General features: G+C 50.7%; 1 protein-coding gene across 2 annotated transcripts; it reads right to left on the bottom strand.

The window, feature by feature from the left end:
- Positions 1-1,865: 1,865 nt before the first annotated feature.
- On the bottom strand, positions 1,866-16,669 carry TOMM40 (translocase of outer mitochondrial membrane 40). 2 transcript variants are annotated; one of them, XM_083627730.1, is made up of 10 exons: positions 16,488-16,669; positions 12,876-13,089; positions 9,919-9,986; positions 8,360-8,452; positions 6,936-7,037; positions 6,179-6,284; positions 5,920-6,042; positions 3,992-4,068; positions 3,768-3,870; positions 1,866-3,237 (listed from the first exon to the last, which is right to left on the bottom strand). In XM_083627730.1, the coding sequence occupies exons 2-10, from the start codon at positions 13,078-13,080 to the stop codon at positions 3,098-3,100; spliced, it is 1,017 nt and encodes a 338-aa protein (XP_083483856.1). In that variant the 5' UTR covers positions 13,081-13,089; positions 16,488-16,669; the 3' UTR covers positions 1,866-3,097. The 2 variants fall into 2 exon arrangements, with proteins under 2 accessions (XP_083483856.1, XP_083483855.1); XM_083627729.1 differs by lacking the exon at positions 16,488-16,669 and adding an exon at positions 15,125-15,178.
- Between the last annotated feature and the right edge of the window lie 25 nt (positions 16,670-16,694).

Here is a 16,694-nt window from a genome sequence, read left to right as displayed (position 1 = left end):
TGGCCCTGATTGCTTTCAGGTGAAATGGCTGCATGTCACATGCAGGTGAGTCCCAGACCACCAGGGGACGGAGGCTCTGTGCTTTGGATTGCAAAGGTATACTTGCCTTGCAATAAACAACCACCATTTTCATGTTCTGCCTGTGAAGCAGGTTAGAATGAAGTCCGTAGTGCAAACAGAAGACCAACACTGGCCTGGGTCTAACATCACTTTAAATCAGGGGTGGGGAACCTGTGACCCTGCAGATGTTGGGGAGCCAAAAACTGGCATCAGCCACAGACAGCACGTCCCACGGCCTGGCAGCATGCATGTCCAGCAACAGCTGCAGGTCGGGGGATGACGACACTATGCTGGCAACACCTGCATTAAACTTAAAGGTACCCCTGACCATTAGGTCCAGTCGCGGATGACTCTGGGGTTGCGGCGCTCATCTTGCTTTATTGGCTGAGGGAGCCGGCATACAGCTTCCGGGTCATGTGGCCAGCATGACTAAGCCGCTTCTGGCGAACCAGAGCAGCGCACGCAAACGCCGTTTACCTTCCCTATTTATCTACTTGCACTTTGACGTGCTTTTGAACTGCTAGGTTAGCAGGAGCAGGGACCGAGCAACGGGAGCGCACCCCATCGCAGGGATTCGAACCGCCGACCTTCTGATCGGCAAGTCCTAGGCTCTGTGGTTTAACCCACAGCGCCACCTGCGTCCCTTCATTAAACTTAGAATAAACTAAATGAATACACACTTTGCTGCTCAGCACACCAGCAAGAAAACAAAGCATAGACTGACTTCAGTGATACTTGCAAAGCAGCACACATTTTCTGTTTTCTCAAAACAAACCACAAGTTTCCTCTTGGCTCCATTGGTTTGGAGGAAACAACCCACCAATATTAGTTGGCATGTATCATGAAGCCAGCCTTGTCTCCTCTCTGGCGTGCTGCAGGAAGGAGAAGCAAAGTATACACTCACTATTAAACCAAGTTATTTTATATGGTTAAAGAGCGACATGCAAACAAGGCCACGGAAAGGAGCTGGCAGAGTTCCCATCACCTCTTTAGTTTTTGTTCTCACGACAAGCCTGCGAGGTAGGTTGGGACAGGCTCAGCTTAAGGGCAAGCAGCGAGTTTTGTTGGCCGAGTGGGTATGTGAGCCCAGGTCGCCCGGGACAAAGTTCATTTATCTGTCCACTGCACTAACTCTCACCAACTGACTTCCTGGCAGAGATGCACACTGACTGGGGACTTGCTAGAGCCCAGCTCAGGCCACGGTCACTGGACGCCAATTCACAGGACTTATACTCCTGGGACCACACCAGGCAAGCACCGAAAAGCATCAGTCGTGGATCTCCAACAGCTCCCTCCTCTATAATCATAATTTATTATTTATACCCCGCCCATCTGGCTGGGTATCCCCAGCCACTCTGGGTGGCTTCCAACAGAACACTAAAATACAATAATACATTAAAAGCTTCCCTAAACAGGGCTGCCTTCAGATGTCTTCTAAAAGTCTGGTAGTTGTTTTTCTCTTTGCCATCTGGTGGGAGGGTGTTCCACAGGGCGGGTGCCACTACCGAGAAGGCCCTCTGCCTGGTTCCCTGTAACTTGGCTTCTCGCGGCGAGGGAACAGCCAGAAGGCCCTCAGCGCTGGACCTCAGCATCTGGGCAGAACAATGGAGGTGGAGACGCTCCTTCAGGTATACTGGACCAAGGCCATTTAGGGCTTTAAAGGTCAGCACCAACACTTTTAATTGTGCTCGGAAACGTACTGGGAGCCAGTGTAGATCTTTCAAGACCGGTGTTATGGGGTCTATGAGATCGGAAGCGGGGGGGGGGGGGAGGAAAAGGAAGACAAGCAGGAAGAGTGGCTGATGTTGTTGTTTTTTTGTTTTAATAGGAACCAGATATTCCCAACTTTGCAGTGGAGGGAGGCAGCTTTTGCCTTGCAGATTCTTCTTCTTCTGTAAAAGATCCTCTCATTCCCATTAACTTATAAACATGATTTACACTCAGTCTCTGGCGGCAGGAGGGGAGGAGGGCATGCAGAGATTTCCCCCGCCACCTCCGCAGGAGGGCAGCAGCGGGAGGCACGCGGGGCAGGCGTCTTTCTCTCTCTCTCTTGCTATGGTCCCGTGGAGCTTCTCCGCGCAGAGGAGGCGAGGGGCAAGCGGCGGCGTGACGTCCAGCAGACGCAGAAGCCAACAGAGGGCATTCTTCCTGCAGAACCCTTGATGGCAGGTGGAGAGGTGGAGGTGTAGGGAGGGAGGGGAGGCTGAATGAAAAGCAGAAGGCAGCAGAACAAAAATGAAATCCTGGACTTTTAGGAGACTCCATTTGAGGGGTCAAATAATGTTAATAATTAAAAAAAAGGAGGGCAGATTGTGAGTTCCCAAACATTCCCCAGACACACTGCAGAAAGGTTTGAGGGAGTCCTGGTGGTGGGTTTTTAAAAGCCCTGAAGGCTAAAGACTAGGATACACTGACATTTTTTTTTATATAAAAAAATCTTCAAATCCTGCCTCTGCCCTTCCAGACTGGGGGGGGGGGGGGGTCAGGAAGAATTCTCGGAATAGAAAGGAAAAGCAGGGAAGGCAAAGGGGGAGAGAACCATCGCAAAGCACCCCGTCCTGGGTGCAGGAACCGCGCCCCCCATGCCAAGCCCAAACTGTTGTGCCCCCCTCTTGCCGCGCCGGCAGCCGCAGATCCCCTTAGAAAGAAGAAGAGGCCTTTCCCCCCATCCCCAAAGCAGCACCCCCCTCTAGTGGCAGCAGGCAGGCAGAGCAGCGACTGCAGCTGCTTATGTCATGGGCGCCTTTGGCTCTTGCAAAAAAACCGTACCTTGGGGGCAGAAGCCCAGAGGGGGAACCGGGAAGTAGCCCCCCAAGCCCCACGCAGACCCCTGCCCCCAAGTTCCCTGAGAACCAGCTAGCTGCACCCTGACGCGTCCTGCTCCATCCCCTCGCGCCCATGCTCCCCGGGCCCCCCACGCCCACCCCACGGAGGCGACCCCTAGCCAAAGGAGGATGCAGGTGGCGGGGCAAAGTGGGTGCGAGCTGCACTGAATCGGTGGGGGTTGGAGGAGGAGGAGGAGGAAGGGCTGGCGGGCTTAGCCAATGGTCAGGCCGAAACCACACTGGAATTTGTTCTTGCGGTGGTTGAGGAAGGCGCCCATCGCCAGCGTGAGGGGCAGGGGGAGGAGCTTCTTCTCCAGGGCTGCTCCTACGATCCAGTTGCTGTCGACGGAGCCTAAAGGGAGAAGGGGGAAAGCCGTGGTCAGAAGCGGTGGAGGCTGGCCGGCGGAACGAGGCGGGCCTAAACTGTATTTTGTCTGCGTGGAATCATGTGTCTCTCCCTCCCTCTCTCTCTGGCATCGTGTTCATACATTAATTTGCATTCAGAGGCTGCCTGGGGTCCTTTCTGCCCAGAGCTGTGCCGTAATAATAAATAACAATAAATAATAATAATAATAATTAATACCCCGCCCATCTGGCTAGGTTTCCCCAGCTACTCTGGGCAGATCCCAACAGAATATGATAAAACCTCAAATATTAAAAACCTCCCTAAATAGGGATGCCTTCAGAAGTCTTCTAAAAGCCGTATAATTGTTTATCTCCTTGACATCCGATGGGAGGGCGTTTCACACGGCGGGTGCCAGCTAGCCAGGAATCAGCATATTCAAAACTGAAGCAAAAAGGGAAACTCTCAAGAGGCAGGTCTCCCCACCACGCCTCATTATCGTTGGGTAAAAACATGCAGGATGGAGATCGATGCCGTACCTCTGAAAAGTAGGTTGGCTTTGGGGAGGTCCAGCTGGTAGCCAAATGTCACGCTCGTGTCCTGCATGCGGGTGCTGGCTTCAAACTCTACCCCCACTTGCAACTGGAAGGACACAGAAAGGGGAGAGGATGAGGAGGTGGTCCAAGGAAGGAATACTACGCACCGAGAGGTATTTCCTTGCTTTACTCTTGACCCCACAAACCATCTCCAAGCAGCCACTAACCTGATCGCTGGCTTTGTGGTAATACGTGGCGTGTGCTCCGGCCTGCCCTAGCGTCAGAGTCCCAATCCAGTTAGGTGCTGGGGGGGAAAGAGAGAAAGAATTGCTGAGAACCCAGGAACCCAGCCTCTCCTTCGGAAAATATTACGCCTCTTCCTCCATGGATCTGTCACTGGTCCTTAGCAGCTGAAAAAGCAGGAGTGGCAGGCCTGTGAGCTCGTAGGTCATGGGTTGGCAAACTAAGGCCCGCGGGCCGGATCAGGCCCAGTTGCCTTCTGGATCTGGCGGTCTGGATCTGCCTGCAGACGGTCTGGGAATCGCCGCGTGGATCACAAGCACGCGTGTTCTTTCCCTCTCCCTCACACGACGGCGCCGCCGCCTCCCTTCCTCCTCCTGGCTTCACCCTGCCCTGCCTAGAGGAGGAAGGAGGCTGGGCTGTGTTGGTGCCAGCAGCAGCAGCGCTCGAGCAGCCACCATTTTAAGCAACCCCTCTCCAGAACCCTTTCGCGTGCCGCTCATCATCCCGCCGCCAGCCCCTGCTGCTTACAAGACACAGGTTAGCAGCCACCGGGGCTCATGGTCCTCTTGCATCATTTTTTTTAAAATAAAAAATATAGTCCGGCCCCACACAAGGTCTGAGGGACAGTGGACCGGCCCCCTGCTGAAAAAGTTTGCTGACCCCTGTTGTAGGTGCTGCTGGGACTCCAACACCAACCGGCCCCCAGCAGCATGGCCAACGGTCAAGAACGGGCATCTGGGTTGTGGTCTAGCAACAACCGGAGGGCCAGAGGTTCCCCACCTCCAAGCTACAGAGAGCCACCATAGAATTGTAGAGTTGGAAGGGACCCCATGGATCTTCTAGTCCACTGTTTCCCAAACTTGGGTCTCAGGCTGTTTTCAGACTACAACTCCCATCATTCCTAGCTAGCAAGACCAGTTGTCAGGGATGATGGGAATTGTAGTCCAAAAACAGCTAGTGACCCAAGTCTGGGAAACACTGGTCTAGTCCAACCCCCCTGCAATGCAGGAATACGCAGGGATTGAACCTGCAATGTCCCATGCAGGGATTGAACCTGCAAACTTTGGCATTATCAGCACCACACTCTAACCAGAAAATAATGAGAAGCCCTCTTGCCTTTGCACCCTGCTTATGGGCTTCCTGGCAGCGTTTGGTTTGCCACTGTTGGAAACAGGATACTAGACCTGGTGGGCAAGCAGAGGTCATCTGTCCTGGCCCCGCCCTGACCCACAGCAAGATTAAAGGCTTTGAGCACTAGGGGCCCAACAAGGCAGAAAGGTGGCATTTCAAATACATGATGCAGCATATTATGTTTTTTAAGCAACTGCAACAAGGCCACAGAGAGCACCATTTTCCTGCATTTGACCTCTCGGCATCATTCATATAATAACTCCAAGGAAAAGCATGGTGGACATAGTTTGATTTTTCTCCCCACTGCCCAGAATGTCAAAGGCTGAAGTCCTATGAGCTCTCTGGGTATAGGGCGGTATATAAATTCAATAAATGAGTAAAATATTTTTTTTAAAAGCTCTACAAAAATCAAACGTGGCTTATCTCTTTAAGTAAACCTGCAAAGGCTTAGATCTTCAAGCTAACACTGGTCACCCCCCCCCTCCAACCGCATGTTGAGAATCAGGCATGTTATCTTTTTTCTTTAAAGGAGTTGAAAATTACAGCCTAATCCTTCCTGCCTCTGTTTTTGAGAGACAACCCTAATCCTCTATGTGTACATTGGTGCCAAAGAGGGCTAAGCAGTGAGATACGCAGAGCACAGTTCAAATCTGCCCTAAATTCTGTATAACATTCCGCATCTGTGCTGCTTTTATGTATGAAACTGTTTTCACTGTGAAACTGCTTCGAGATACTTTGCCGGAACTGTTTCGCGGGTGAATCTGGCAGGCTGTGTTGGTACCTGTATACTTCCCAGCAAGCGACATAACAGTTCCCTCCTCTCCTGGGCGGCGATGGTAGACCAGCTCCCCACCCAGCGCCAGGCAAGGTGTGATGCTCTGTAGGTAATGCGCTACCAGGATCCCTGTGGGGCCGAGAGGAGAGGGGATTGGTCAGGACCTGACAGGTAGAAATACAGCCATGTGGATCACACCCTCAGGACAGAGGGACCCACGTCAAAGGCCAGTCTAATGAGGAGAGGAGAATGGGAGCTTTCTCACCTGAACCCACTAAGATATCGGGGTTCCCTAGCGTGACGGCTGCAGTGAAGTCTGCGCCCCGGTATTCCCCATCCACCTGCCAGTTCACGAATTTTGATTGCTGCGTCTGGATGGCCGGGGGGAGGAGAAACATTTGTTTGGCACAAGGAATTTGACATGCAAGGGCCACACTGAGCCACCATGTGCTGGGAGACACATGGGGCAAGAAGTCAGTTGTCGGTAGCTACTGTCAAGGCATTGAGAGATCTCAAGTACACAGCCTGGCCTTGCATGCAGATACACCTTCTCCGAGGAGACGCCGAGAGGCTGAATCGCTATCAAGTCATACAACAGGGAATCCCACAGCCAATCCCTTTCCCCACCCTTGCAAATCCCCAAATCAAAGAGGGACCGTGGAGAGAGCAGACTAAGAGAGGGAGACGCTGCAATTAAAATATAAAAATAAAGTAAGAAAGTCTCCTCAACCAATTCTAAGCAATGGACAGAGATTAGTCAGTTGGTAGTCGTAAATTAAATGGGAATCTAGTTTTGCAGTGCAGGGCACCTCCCTGGTCACCTGAAGGCAATTCTGCTCGCCGTAGGTGATCAGGAAAAGAGGGATATTTACAAGCCTCTATCACAGGCCAGCAACATACCCCGTGACCCAAAGGGCCCAGGGCATACTGCAAGGCCTGGATCTGCAAGAAGATGGCAGCAGCAGGAGGACCTGTGGGAAGGGAGAAGAGGAGGAGGAGGAGCTCAGCGAACAACTCAGTACCTGGAAGGCCACCTTGGAGCGAACTTTGTTTGTGAGCTGGTGAATGATCTGTGCATTGAGGCTGCCGCTGTTGTCCATGTCCCCCACCAGAACGGGGAAGGCCTGAGGCAGAGAGAGGAACAAAAGCACATTCAAAGGGTAACCAATAAGTAACTTGTTTAGGTAGAGCATTTATGCTCCGTCTTTCCACAATACAGTCGTACCTTGGAAGTCGAATGGAAATCCATTTGACTTCCAAAATGTTCAAAAGCCAAAGCACGGCTTCTGATTGGCTGCAGGAAACTCCGTTGGACGTTTGGCTTCCAAAAATAGTCCACAAACCAGAAAACTTACTTCCGGGTTTGTGGCGTTCGGGAGCCAAAACGTTAGGAAACTAAGCTGTTTGAATTCTGTTCCAAGGTACGGTCTGCAGGGAGGCTATCATAATTACATGAAATACAACTCTGAGAACAAAGTAAAGTAGTAAGAATAAGAATAACAGACACAAATTGCAGGGGGTTGGACTAGATGACCCACAAGATCCCTCCAACAGTTCTATATGATCAAGAACCCTCAAATTATCAGTCAACGAGTACCCAAATTATACGTTTTGTTTGATTTCATTTTGTTTCAACTTTATTTTATTTATTAAAATATTTATAGCCCATGCTGATGTTGACCTTTAAAGCCCTAAACGGCCTCGGCCCAGTATACCTGAAGGAGCGTCTCCACCCCCATCGTTCTGCCCGGACGCTGAGGTCCAGCGCCAAGGGCCTTCTGGCGGTTCCCTCACTGCGAGAAGCCAAGTTACAGGGAACCAGGCAGAGGGCCTTCTCGGTAGTGGCACCCGCCCTGTGGAATGCCCTCCCAGCAGATGTCAAATAGATAACAACTACCTGACATTCAGAAGACATCTGAAGGCAGGCCTGTTCAGGGAAGTTTTTAATGTATGATATTTTAGTGTTTTTTTGGTTTCTATGGAAGCCGCCCAGAGTGGCTGGGGAAACCCAGCCAGATGGGCAGGGTACAAATAATAAATAATAATAATAATTCTCTAACCAAAGATTTCAAGGCAGGGCACATAGCTCATTAGAGCAAACTACAAATCAGGCATGGATTAAAAAACAAAGTAATAAATTATCTTAATGTGATCAGTGGCCATGACAAAAGTTAGCGCAAGCAGTCACTAGAAGCTTGAGTAACAAAAGTTATGGCCAGAAGGATCTCAAGATTCGTGTTTCTATGTCGTGTAAAAGTTGTTCGTGCTTTTGCACGCCATCCCAGAACCTTTTGCTGCGGGTGATTAAATGGTATTTTAGATAAATAAAATGGGAGAAAGTGATCCTGACTGACAGAGGTGAGAGAATGACCCAATTATTCAGATGCCCAAGATCTGCAGAAACAGCACCTATTGTTTCTCCCCACCACAATGCTTGCAAACTTACCTCTGTGGGGCTCAGCTGCTTTGTCCCTACGTACGTCACCCCAAAGTGGTAATTGGAGTCGCCAACCGTACTGAGAGCCACCGTGTGATTGACCTGAAGAAGGCAACAAATGTGCGAAACAGCAACATGAAACTAAGATGTAGGAACACAACAAGCCAACGTATACCAAGTAAGTCCATCTAGCCCAACATTGACTACACTGACTGGCAGAAGCTCTCAAGTATTTCAGACAGGGGTCTCTCCCTAGTCGTGTGGGTGCCAAGAAATGAACCTGTGTCCTTCTGCATCCAAAGCAGATATTCTAGCACTGAGCCACAGCCCTTGGCAACCATTTGTCAGATCGCCTGGGGTGAGCGGCGACTGCTTCCAGGTGACCACACTTTGAAGCCTTTGTCAGTTCAGAGTGTTTTCTCTCTCTCTCCCTCTCTTATATTTTAGGCTGATGCACCACAAATACAAAGAACAGATGGGACTGGATAGGCAGTTAAATCAACATTTGCACAGGTTAATGCAAAAATTGTTGCTTGCAAAAATTAGGTAAAGGTAAAGGTACCCCTGCCCGTTCGGGCCAGTCTTGCCAGACTCTAGGGTTGTGCGCTCATCTCACTCTATAGGCCGGGAGCCAGCGCTGTCCGCAGACACTTCCGGGTCACGTGGCCAGCATGACAAGCTGCATCTGGCGAGCCAGCGCAGCACACGGAACGCCGTTTACCTTCCCGCTGGAAAGCGGTCCCTATTTATCTACTTGCACCCGGAGGTGCTTTCGAACTGCTAGGCTGGCAGGCGCTGGGACCGAACGACGGGAGCGCACCCCGCCGCGGGGATTCGGACCGCCGACCATGCGATCGGCAAGTCCTAGGCGCTGAGGTTTTACCCACAGCGCAACCCGCGTCCAATTGCAAAAATTACTAAGGGTTAAAAACAGGCCTCCTGACTTTTTTTATTGAATGCAGCCCCAGGGGTTCCATCTTTCGCTGGGACTCCAGCTCTGGTGGAGAGTCTTAATAGCTCTGGTAAGAGTCTTAATAGCTCAAGGATGGAAGAATGAGGAAACGCCAACTAAAGAACTGTGGCAAGAGAAATTGATGGACTATGCAGGATTGGCAAAACTGACACACAAACTACATGACAAGGATAACTGTGATTTTAAAGATAAATGGGAACCTTTTACAAAGTATTTAAAGAAACAACAAAATGAACTGGACTCCTTGGCAGATTTTGAATAAACATTCACAAACTTTTTATTGATAACATCTAGATAAATAAACTAAGGATCTGTACAGTTTTGTAACATGCAGAAAATAACATATGTTGATAAACCAGAGAGAGGAGCTGAGGGAAGTCTGGGGGGTGGACTATATTTTGGGGAGGAGGGAGGGGAAAAATAGGGGGGAATTAAGGATGATATGTTTTTTGATAAAAATGTTGTGTTGAAATTACTAATAAAAATATTTTAAAAAAGAAAAAGAAATCAAGGGGTAAGACTTAGTTAGATACAACCCAAAATCTCTAGAGTGACTCTCTCAAACTGCCTGCAAATTCAAAGGAGTCACTCTTACCTGGAAGTGATTGCTGAGACCTTTGTTCACAGTCAATTTCACGCCCTCCATCTGGATGGGGAATAATTCTGAAACAGTGAGAAAAGAGGGTGTCAGATGATCATGTGGACACGTTTTGTCCTTTCAAGCTTCCCTTGCTCAAAACAAGAGCTATTAGGGCCTCTCCCAGAGATGCCCAGTGTCTGATTACAGGAAATGTGTTCAAATTCCCACTTGGCCGCACTCTCGGCCTCTCCTACCTCTCATTGCAAGGCTAATGAGAGAGAACCCAGCACCTGCAATCCCGAGCTGCTTGAAGGCAGGACATGCTATAGGCAATCGGGAGAGAGTGTGGAAGTGTTTTCCATACTGGGTGTCGGCACGAACAAGCAGGTAAAAACAAAAACGGGTAAGCAGGCAGAGACATGAGATCCAACCTTCAGGCCTCTGGCAAGAAACCTAAGAGAGCAAACAGCTTTTGGAAAACAGGAGGTCTGATCTGCACCAGCTGAAGTCTGGTCTAGTGTACAGAATGAATTGGTAGAATATGCTGCACCACTTCAGGCTGTGTCTCTCTGCGGAAACTGCTATTTTTGAATGCTTTCCTTGCATTAAGGGAGGGGGGAACCTCCTGAAAATTGAATAACGAAATTGGGGTAGCCAGGGTGATGACCTCCAGGTGTTATTGGACTGCAACTCCCATCATCCCTGACAACTGGCTATACTGGCTGGGCTTGATGGGAGTTGGAGGATACTACATTGGCTGTCCCTGAACTAAATTATCATGGCAGGGAGAAAGGTTCCAAGCTAGCCCCACTCCCGGATGTGCTTGTTTCTCACTTGCAAGTTTTCCATGCAGGGGTACACACACACCAAAAGTAATTCCCACCCACCCTCTAGCCCAGTCCGTGTTGATCTAACCACCTCGTTCCACAGGATGGGTGAGACCGGGCCTTAGACTGTTTAAATGAAGAGTTGGTACTTGCCATGGAAGGAAGCAAGGGGGACCATCAACATTCATGCTACACAAATGAATGAAACTAGTACTGATACATTGTGCCTACTGTTAGCCTTTTTCACAAGAGGTCAAAAGGAAACGGTCTCCCTAACTCTGGACTAGAATCTTTTTTCTTTTTTTTTAAGTGCCTACGAAGATGGGAAGCAAATTCGGGAAAGCGACAGCCCCTCTGAAACCTTCTGCCTAAGGAATGGAATTTTATGGCCAAGCAATCCTTGGCCGTATCACAAGCAATATACATCCTGTGCTAGGGAAGGGGAATCAAAGGCGCAGGGGCAAAATGCAGCCTCTCTCTGGCCCCTGGAACAGTGACGCCCTCTCAAAATGTGTCTGCAAGGCTTTTGGAATAATTATATGATAGCTATTTATATAAGTACTCTGCACAGCCGGAGGACATGACAGATTACAGGTGGCGGCCATTTAGGCGTGTCCAATTGATGTGCAACTGATGACGCACCGGTCTTTTTGACCTGGAAGAGGGCAGAACAGGGGCAGGGCATGCTTATGCACGCTCCGTTGATGCGCACGGGGGCCGGGAATGGAACCCTTGCATGAAACGGTCACTGCCTGTACAGAGCCACGCTCCAGAGTCTGGTGTGACACCATAGCATATAGCAGCCTTGCTGAAGCCAAGCCTAGGCCTGGTCAGTGGCTGGATGGGAGATCAGATGGGAAAGGCACAGAAAGCTTCTACAATGCTCCATCATGAAAGAAAGGCAAGAAATGAATGCAGGAGGTCTAATAAAAAAAATTAAGCATTTACCACAAAATCAAGGGAAAAAGTGCAAGAGAACGGCATGCCATGATTACCTTCACACTTCTACGTATGTCACTTTAAGCTACTCAAGCATAGAGGGTTTCTCTCCCCACACCATTTTATCCTCACAAAGACCCTACACAGTAGATTAGGATGGCACTGTAACTAGCCCAAGATCACCCAGCAAGTCTCACAGCTGAGTGGGTATTTGAACCCTGGTCTCCCAGGTCTCAGTCCTACACGCTAAACTGCACAGATGTACAACTGAAAGCCAGCAAGGAATTTTCAGTTCTTCTTGGAAGTTTACAAATAATGCCAGCACTGCTATCCCCATATTGCACATCAAAATAAGGCAGGCATGGCTAAGGTCACATGTTAAATTCATGGCCAGGGGTCAGCAAACTTTTTCAGCAGGGGGCTGGTCCACTGTCCCTCAGACCTTGTGGGGGGGCCGGACTATATTTGGGACGGAGGATTAATGAATTCCTATGCCCCACAAATAACCCAGAGATGCATTTTAAATAAAAGGACACATTCTACTCATATAAAAACATGCTGATTCCCGGACTGTCTGCAAGCTGGATTTAGAAGGCGACTGGGCCAGATCCGGCCCCCGGGCCTTAATTTGCCTACCCATGTTCATGGCCAAGGGGAGATTTGAACTGGCGTCTGCCTTGGCAGCTCCCTCTTAGCCACTGAGAAGAGATAACAGATCAGGGTCTCTGCCCACCTTCTGGCTAACCAAGTCTTTAGCACACATCACTGCTAGGTTATCGTGAAAACGTAGCAATGCAGCTTTTGCTTTCAGAAAAGAAACTGGGGTTCTCACTAATTTCATGGGAGCACTCTCAGAGCATGCCTTACTTCGGATCCAATCTGAAGCCGCGTAACAGATCTGGGTCTGCTCAGTGCCTGGATGAAACACCACCTAGGAAACCCCAAAGATGCAGCTTTCATTTTACATGATGGAACATGCAATATGCATGAAATAAATAAAATCCAAGAGAGGATCCCAGAGCCTGTGCACAGACCAGATACACCAGAGACATGCTCTAAACAGGCAACTTGCATGGCAAAATATGTATTCAATAAGCTGGAAATCCAACAACACAGAGAAACATGAGCTTCTTTTGTTTTAGGAGTACAAGAGTCCCATGAGGTAGATGCTGCCTTCCTTTGCCATGTGCTAGTGGAGCATTTTACCTTTGCATTTGCGGTGACACTCCTCGAAGGTGCCTGGGTTGGGAAGCTGGTCACACTTGTCTTCTGTGGCACGATCTGCTGCTGGGGGAACCAGCCCGCTGACAGGGGGCATGGAGAATCCTGGTGGAACCGATACGAGGCCAGAACCCGGCCCTGGCACGGCAGCAGGGGGCGCTGGGGAGCTGGCAGCCAGGACATTACCCATGGCGAGGAGCTAGGGAGAAGGAAAGAACTGCTCAAGCGGAAGGTTTCGCTCAGGGCCTTCAGAAATAATAATAATATCTTTATTGTCATTGCCCCCTCTCAGGGACAACGAAATTACTTGACTGCTCCATAAAAACACTAATTAAAACAATACAGTATAGTACAGCAAGGAAGATTAGATGACTTTCAAAGTCCAGGCTTCCCATTCAGGGCTGAGATCGCTCTGGAGAAGAAGCTGTTCTTAAGACGGCTCGTTCTTGTCTTCATCGTCCTGTATCTCTGTCCCGACGGCAGGAGCTCGAAGAGACAGTGACCAGGATGCGATGGATCTTTTACTATGTCCAGTGCCTTCCTATGGCACCTTGTGGCATAAATCTGCTCTAAGGTGGAAAGTGGGCAGCCAACAATGCTCTCTGCTGCCTTAACAACTCTGCACAACCCCATCCTGTCCTGGGTAGTACAGCTTCCGTACCACACACATAAGCCATAAGTGAGCACGCTCTCAATGGCACAGTGATAGAAGGCAAGCAGCAGTTTCTGCGGAAGATGGTTTTTCCTTAGAATTCTCAAAAAGTACAGTCTCTGCTGCGCCTTCTTCACAAGCCCCCTTGTGTTGACACTCCAGGACAGATCCTCTTGTAATTCAATGCCCAAAAATCTGAACGTTGTTACCCTCTCCACACAGACCCCATCAATCAAAAGTGGCTGGATATTGCTCTTCTGTCTCCTGAAGTCCACCACAAGCTCCTTTGTCTTCCTTGTATTTATGAGCAAGTTGTTAGCTCTGCACCACTCTGTCAGCCGCTCCACCTCATCTCTATAGTCTGTTTCACCCTCCCTTTCAGGGATGAGCCCAATGACGGTTGTGTCATCTGCAAATTTGACAACCCTATTACTAGGGTGAGCAGCGACACAATTGTACGTGTAGAGAATATAAAGGAGCGGACTGAGTACGCATCCCTGTGGTGTTCCTATGTTAGTCTTAAGCATTTTAGAGGTATAAGGGCCCAACCGAACCCTCTGGGAGCGGTCTGACAAAAAGTCCAGTATCCACCCACAAAGTGATAACGGAAGCCCCAGATCTTCCAGTTTAGACATCAGACGTTGTGGTAGAATGGCCATTCTTCGATGTGACAGCCTATGCTTTGCAATGAGCAAAGGTTGGAATATGGCCACCAATTCCTAGTATCAGGTTCAAAGACACAGACCGATGGCCTGGGTCAATCTGCTTCCACTGGTTGCTGACCAGTGGCAGGACTCATCAACAGAAGAGACAGAGCAATATCCTGGCTTAATATAGACAGGGTTGTAGCTCAGTGGTAAGCTACATGCTCTGCATCAAAGAGTCCCCAGCATCTCCAGAAAGCGGTGGGGGAAACTCCTGCCTAAAACCCTGGCAGATCTGATGTGTTTAGACCACTCTAAAAGACACACCAACATCACACTCAGAACAAGTCTAGAAACAAGCTTCTCCATGCTTCCCCCCTTCAGGCTATGGGGCTGTAGTTCAACATCTAGGTACCCACAGTTGGGGGAAGGGTGGTCTAGGAGTGAGTGGAGATAGATCAGCAGAACAGTATAAAGCTCTTATAATAGTGGCCTAAAAGCCTGAGAGTGTTTAGCTCAATACTGTGTACACTGACTCACAAAAGCTCTCCAGGGTTTCAGGCAGGGGGCATTGACAGCCCTACCAGGAGATGAAGAGGACTGAAACTGGGACGTCTGCCCTACCACTGAGCCCCCTTCTCCTAAAAAGGGAGCACTTCTGAAGTATCATGGTATCCATGCCAAGAACCACCTGGCCTGAAATGCTTATACAGTACAGTAAGAGCAAAAGAAGGGGAAGCTTGCGATATTCAAGACTGCCGTCCTGTGCAAGTGTCTGAGCTAACATTCCCAGGACTTGCAGTTAGGCTGCAGTCGTAGGAAGCTGCCTTATACCAAGTCTGACCATGGGGATCCACCCAGTTCAGTCCAGTTCATACTGGCTGGCAGTGGCTCTCCAGGGTTTCAGAAGTGTGTGTGTGTGTTTTCCCCAGCCATACCTGCAGTTGCCGGGAGACTGAACCTGTCCCCTTCCACATCCAAAGCAGATACTCTAACCACTGGGTAATCGCTCACCAGATCACCTGTGGCGAGTGGTGAGCACTTCCAGGCAACCACACAATGAAACATTTGTAAATTCAGAGTCCTCCCCTCTATCCTACTCCAGGCTGATGCACCACAAAGCTGGCAACAGCCCTACAAGTTTTCAGCCAGGGCGTGTGGGAATCTCTCCCGGTCCTACCTAGAGTTTCCGGGAGACTGAACCTGTGCCCTTCGCCATCCAAAGCAGATGCTCTATTACTTAGTTAGCGCTTGCCAGATCACCATTGGTGCTCAGGGGGCACTTCCAGGTGGCCCTGCGATGAGGCTTTGGCCAATTCAGAATTCTCCCCAGCATCTCCAGGAAGTGGCGGGGGAAACTCCTGCCTGAAACCCCGGCAGATCTGATGTGCATGTAGCTGTAGGTCAAAGGGACCCCTGACCATTAGGTCCAGTCGTGGCCGACTCTGGGGTTGCGGCGCTCATCTCGCTTTATTGGCCGAGGGAGCCGGCGTACAGCTTCTGGGTCATGTGGCCAGCATGACTAAGCCGCTTCTGGCGAAACAGAGCAGCGCACGGAAATGCAGTTTACCTTCCCGCCGGAACGGTACCTATTTATCTACTTGCACTTTGATGTGCTTTTGAACTGCTAGGTTGGCAGGAGCAGGGACTGAGCAACGGGAGCTCACCCCGTGGCGGGGATTCAAACCGCCGACCTTCTGATCGGCAAGCCCTGCGTGTAGCTGTAGACCACTCTAAAAGACACACCAACATCACACTCAGAACATGTCTAGAAACAAGCTTCTCCATGATTACCCACTTCAGGCTATGGGGCTACAGGCTGATGCACCACCAGGGGCTCTCCGGAGTTTGAGGCAGGAGTTTTATACCTGGGGGGAGCGGGGGAGGGGATGCTGCAGCTTGAACCTGGGACCTCCTGAGCGGAAGCCACATGCTCTGCCGACGAGCTGCGGCCATTCCCTTGAAAGCGGGAACCGGTGGCTTGGGCCGAGGGAGATCCTCTCACAGCAGGCAGTGGGGTGCGAGGGATTCCCACCCCCTGGGCCCACCCCACCCCCACCAGCACCCCTGGGCCCTCCCCTCCCCCACCCTTGGGCCCACCCTCTCCCAGAACTCCTCCCTCCCACTCCCCTCACTGCAGAGTCCATTTTGGTTTCCCTCCTTCCCCCCTCGCGTGCCTGCCTCCCTCCCTGCCTGCCTAGCTGCCCTCCCTGCCCTGCTTCTCCGCCCCGCGCGGCCTCCCCTCCCCTCCCGCCCCGCCGCCTTCCGGCCCCGGACTCTCCTGCCCGGCTCCCAACTCACGCGGTGGCGACGGCGGCAGGAAGAGCAGCAGCAGCAGCAGCAGCAGCAGAGAGAGCCGGAGCCGGGGGACACCCGAACCCGCCTGCCCACAAGCCCCGCCCCTCCGGCGCCGCCATTGGCCAGCGCCGCCCGTGCTCGCCCTCCGCCGCGGCGCGACTGGCTGCTGCGTACGCAAGCCTCGCCCCCTCGGGCAACCCCCCCTCGTGG

The sequence above is a fragment of the Podarcis filfolensis genome, assembly GCF_964270895.1.
Source record: "Podarcis filfolensis genome assembly, chromosome: 8".
Lineage (NCBI taxonomy): Eukaryota > Metazoa > Chordata > Lepidosauria > Squamata > Lacertidae > Podarcis > Podarcis filfolensis.
Note: the sequence above shows the minus strand (reverse complement) of the source record. Positions and strands in the feature narration are given on the sequence as shown.

What these genes read in the sequence shown, in the direction of transcription:
- TOMM40 (XM_083627729.1), bottom strand. Translation starts at nt 15,163, where the DNA reads ATGTGGAAGGGGACAGGTTCAGTCTCCCGGCAACTGCAG. An exon ending in GCTCCAAGGTGGCCTTCCAG is followed by an intron (nt 6,285 to 6,935) that starts GTACTGAGTTGT and finishes CCGGCCATCCAG; the next exon opens with ACGCAGCAATCAAAATTCGT. An exon ending in AGCCAACCTACTTTTCAGAG is followed by an intron (nt 3,238 to 3,767) that starts GTACGGCATCGA and finishes TTCTCCCTTTAG; the next exon opens with GCTCCGTCGACAGCAACTGG.